Source organism: Lolium rigidum, chromosome 2 (assembly GCF_022539505.1).
Source record: "Lolium rigidum isolate FL_2022 chromosome 2, APGP_CSIRO_Lrig_0.1, whole genome shotgun sequence".
NCBI classification, from domain to species: Eukaryota; Viridiplantae; Streptophyta; class Magnoliopsida; order Poales; family Poaceae; genus Lolium; species Lolium rigidum.
In genome coordinates, this window is record NC_061509.1 from 38713805 (window position 1) to 38718523 (window position 4719).

General features: G+C 45.9%; 1 protein-coding gene across 1 annotated transcript; it reads left to right on the forward strand.

The window, feature by feature from the left end:
- The first annotated feature begins 327 nt into the window (after window positions 1-327).
- Window positions 328-3882, forward strand: LOC124686271. Its single transcript, XM_047220245.1, has 6 exons — window positions 328-369; window positions 477-633; window positions 973-1536; window positions 2071-2548; window positions 2633-2714; window positions 3437-3882. The coding sequence occupies exons 1-6, from the start codon at window positions 328-330 to the stop codon at window positions 3638-3640; spliced, it is 1527 nt and encodes a 508-aa protein (XP_047076201.1). The 3' UTR covers window positions 3641-3882.
- The last annotated feature ends 837 nt before the right edge of the window (window positions 3883-4719 follow it).

Consider the following 4719-nt stretch of genomic DNA (forward strand, 5'->3'; position numbering starts at 1 on the left):
TTTACTTTAAACCAAACAGAAATTGGAGAGCCAAAAATAACCTTTCACTAGAATTCAAGACCAAAAGTGAACTTCTTTCTCCACGGAACCATGACGTCGTGAAACGATTAAAATCTTTGACTACTGGTCAGTGGCAACAAATGTAAATTGTTGGGAACGCGAGCAGCAAAAGCGTCAGCTCAGAGCCCGTCAAACTGCGGTCAAAGTAGACACACTCCCGAGCTAGCTTTAGCTTTAACTGCAACCCCCATCACTATCCCATCCACTCGCACTCCCACGCCGCCGCCGCCGCCGCCGCAGATCTCCGGCCGCCGGCGCGCCGCCGCCATGGAGTACGAGCGCATCGAGAAGCCGTCGTTCCCCACTCAGGCAAGCACGCACTGCGCCTCGCCCTCATTCCGCCGCGCCATTGCTCCTCCTATCCCTTCTCTCCTGGTCAGCCCGGCGGAGTAACGCGTGCCATGTCTGCTCACTAGGGCGGAGGCTTCTCGCCGAAGCGGCTGCGCGCGATGCTGCTGGGCGTGGAGAGGCGGCGCAAGGACGCCGGCGACGACGGCGGGGAGCAGCAGCAGGAGGAGGAGGAGTACGGCGCGGTGCCCATGGCCTCCGTCAGATCCGACTCCGACGCGCGCAGTGAGCACCTCCATCTCCCTCCCTCCCCCGTTGCTGCCGATGACCGCCTGCATTGCTCGATTTGGGCCATTTTGTCTCTGAATTTTGGGTCCCATTTCACTGTACCTGCAATGATGACTTCTTTGATTTGTTTACGCATTTATTACACATCCTTCATATCTTGCGTTTGAGCCTGAGGTTGATGCTTTGATGAGTAGATGAGCAATGCTTTTCGTACTTGAATTAGTTGCATGAGATGCCGATTAAGCTGAACTAAAATCGATAAACAGTATGTTGCCTGAAACTTGAACTTCTTTCATCATTTCGGATTGTGAAAACCGTGGCATTGTTCTGATGCAGGAGGAGACACCATATCCGAAGAATACAAGGACGTGGACATGGTGAGCACCATGTCAGGATCATCGTCCTCATTAGACACCGGCGGCGGACACCGATCGCGAGACGCCCACTCTACGGGCTCGAGGTTCAGGGTGCCCGAGGAGGACTCGTGTGACTCCGAGAGCGTGGCGTCCAACTTCGAGTTCCACAAGGAGCGAGGGGCCTCCGCTCGGTCGGCGCCCGCGGCGGCGGTTCCGCCGTTCTCGAAGCACCCGCCGTCGAAGTGGGACGATGCCCAGAAATGGATTGCCAGCCCGACGGCGAACCGGCCTGGTAGGGCCGGTAATGGAGCTTTCCCGAGGAAGATGGAGAAGAGTGGTTTTGGCGGTGGGAGGCTTCCGGCGACGAAGGTTGTGCTGGAGGCCATGGAAGAGATAGATACTAAGAGGATAGACCCGAGCCAAGAGAAGAGGGAGATAGGGTGGCAGAAAGCGGCGAGCTGGGCCACGCCTGATCCCTATCCGGAAGTGGAGCCTTGCGCAAAGTCTACACTTGCAGTGGAAAGTATGATAGTTGATTCAGCTGGTAAGTAGTGAACTCTTTAATGTTGCCATATCCCACCTCTTGCACTTCTCATAAAGTAGTTGGTGGTGCAGTATGCCATCTGATTAATTATTCTATCAGGGATCATTAGTTGAGCAGAGCATTAGAACATGGAGGGCTCCACGTATTATCTATGTCAAGATTCCTCCAGTATTATTCAAAATCATAATTTTTCATTTGACAATGCACAAAGCTTTGTTGGTAATCCAGTAGCTAAGTTGAAAGACAATGCATGAATAAACAAATGCAAATAGTTCACTCTTTTGTTTGCTTCTTTATATAGACCCTGCAGGTGATGCAAGAATATTTCTTTGCCAGATTTTATGTAGCATAGTTTCATCAATCGTCCATGACTCACCATGTTGAACTGTTTGTTTACCCTTAGCATTAATAAATCATGAGTGAGAAATACCTTTCGCCCATTTCCAAATGAACAACGCCATCTGTCTACGTGCATATCTTCTAACAGGAACATAAGAAATAACCATGAATATTTTTTTTTTGAAATTTCTGCAGTTACTCTTAGCTGCGACTCATCTACCACGCTTCAGAGTGCCACTGCATGCATACCACCCCCACCAACAGTCCGGTCAGTATCGATGAGGGATATGGGTACCGAAATGACTCCGATTGCAAGCCAAGAACCATCCCGTACAGGAACACCGTTGAGAGCAACAAGTCCGGATTGCTCCCGACCAACTACTCCACGAAGGACATTGGGTGTCAATGCTGCCGGTGCTATTATCAACCGCGGTGAATGTAGCAATGCAGAATTAAGCGAACAGGAGCTGCAACTGAAGACAAGGAGAGAAATAATGCTTCTTGGCACCCAGCTAGGTAAAACCAGCATCGCAGCGTGGGCGAGTAAGAAGGAAGAGGAAAAGGATGCATCACTTTCTCTCAAGAAAGTGTCGTTGGACCAATCTACACAGAATGCAACTGAAATCCGTGCAGCTGCATGGGAGGAGGCAGAGAAGGCAAAATACTTAGCAAGGTGATAATAATTAAGTGCATTTTCTGTCCTGTTAAATACTCTAGGCGCTTGGTGACTTAATATGTTATGGCCCTTATTGTGTAGGTTTAAACGCGAAGAAATCAAGATCCACGCATGGGAAGATCACCAGAAAGCAAAAATTGAAGCTGAAATGAGGAAAATCGAGGTCAGTTACTTCCTGCCATCCAATATAAGCCTTCTGATGCATATGTTTTCGTCTGAGTTTTGGCCAACTTATTGTAATATGCCTTGTACCACGAGATTCTAATGTTCATGACACGGAATAATCCATATTGGAAGTTTGTTCAGCTGAGCATTGCTATTATCTTTTAGATTTTGCCTCAGCCTGGTTAGCAGTTGCGCCTTAGCACATAGTTTATAGCATGATATTGGTATACTGTGATCACTGCTGTGAGCTGTATTGCTACCTTTGAGTAATGTCTTGCACTTTTGGTCTCTAAAAAGAAAAGAAGTAGCGTCCTTCATTTCAGATCGAAATGTATTAACTCCTATCTCCGCTTCACCAAAATTTCTTATCACACAGTTATGTTTCTGCCGTTTGGATATGCTTCGAGTCTAGGCTCTATCATAACAAGTTTACTACTCCCTCCAATCCAAATTATTTATCGCAAATATAGGCAAAGTGTTGCCTAAAATCTGTCTAGGTTCACTGAATCGGTGACAGGTAATTTGGACCGGAGGGAGTAGCTTTTTAAGCTATTGGTACTAGTATTCTTTTGGCCATGCTTTTGCCGCAGATTACCATGTTTTAGAACATACAGAATCAAATAGTTCGAGACTTGGATACCTTTTTTTTTCCTTTCATTGTGGAAACACCATTTGTCGACTGCCCATGTTAACGAATATTTCATGTTTCATTTGCTCTAGGTCGATGTGGAGAGGATGCGAGCCCGTGCGCAGGACAGGCTGATGAGCAAGCTCGCGTCCACAAGGCATGCTGCGGACGAGCAGCGAGCTGACGCGGAGTCGAAGAGGGACCGTAGTGCCGCAAGGACGGCAGAGCAGGCAGAGCACATCAGGAGAACTGGCCGGATGCCGTCCTCGCTCGGATGCTGGAACTGGTGCTCGTAGCCGTTGTAGCAAAGCATGAAAAAACCAAACCAGAGTTTGTTGCTCCTCTCAACTAGTGAAGGATACGAATGACCAAACCAGAGTTTGTTGCTCCTCTCAACTAGTGAAGGATATGAATGTGGCTTCGTAGAATCGTCTTCCCTTTTGATCGGTTCAGTAGATATGTTGACAAGAGAACAGATCACCCGTAAGTTGTAACTATGTATATGTAAGATGTGAGCTTTATTGCCTTGTGTTTTTTAGATCCTTCAGTTCTCCTGATGTTTCTGCTTGGATTGATATGTACATTACACAGTGATAGGGGTAACAACATACAGTGATAGGGGTAGCAAATCAGGAACCGCTTTCAGCTTTCAGGTGTTGAGGCAAGCTCTTGTGTTTCAGATCCAGAGTTGATAATTCAGAGCACTAACTGGTAAGAGTAAGTGTTTGCCCCTTGAGACTGTGAACATCAAGCAGGCCAGAGAAATAGCATCCAGAATTCCAGATGATGAATTTAAGTGTGCAACCAGTTCTTCGAGATGATGGCAACAGGGTTTAACTGATTAACTCCATAGGAAGATACGATGTGAAGATTAAATAGGATGCTAGCACATGGAGGAACATGGGCTACTGGAACTTCTTGAAGAGGGACATACATCACCGTAAATGTTTACATGTATATATTTTATAATATAACACTTCATATATGTTATAAAATGTTGTTTCTTATATACGATGGAAAAATGTTCATGTATTGTAGAAGTTATGTTTGAATAAATTTGAAATGTGTTCAAACATATGAAAAACCACATTATACAACCAGCTTCCCGAGCACCAAGAGAGTAAATCAAACCAGAGCAAACAATTTCTTAGAATCTCCCCGCAAAAAAAAAAAAAAAAATTCTTAGAATCTGACCACATTATGCTGTAGTGTTGGAAGATGAGTCAGGCAAAGTGGTGTGGAAAGATAAGATACCTTTAAAAATCAAGATCTTTATTTGGCAGATCCTACAAAATGCCATACCTACTAGAGATAACATGAAAAAAAGAAAGTGGCCTGGTAATCCATGTTGTTCTTTTTGCAATCTGAATGAGAG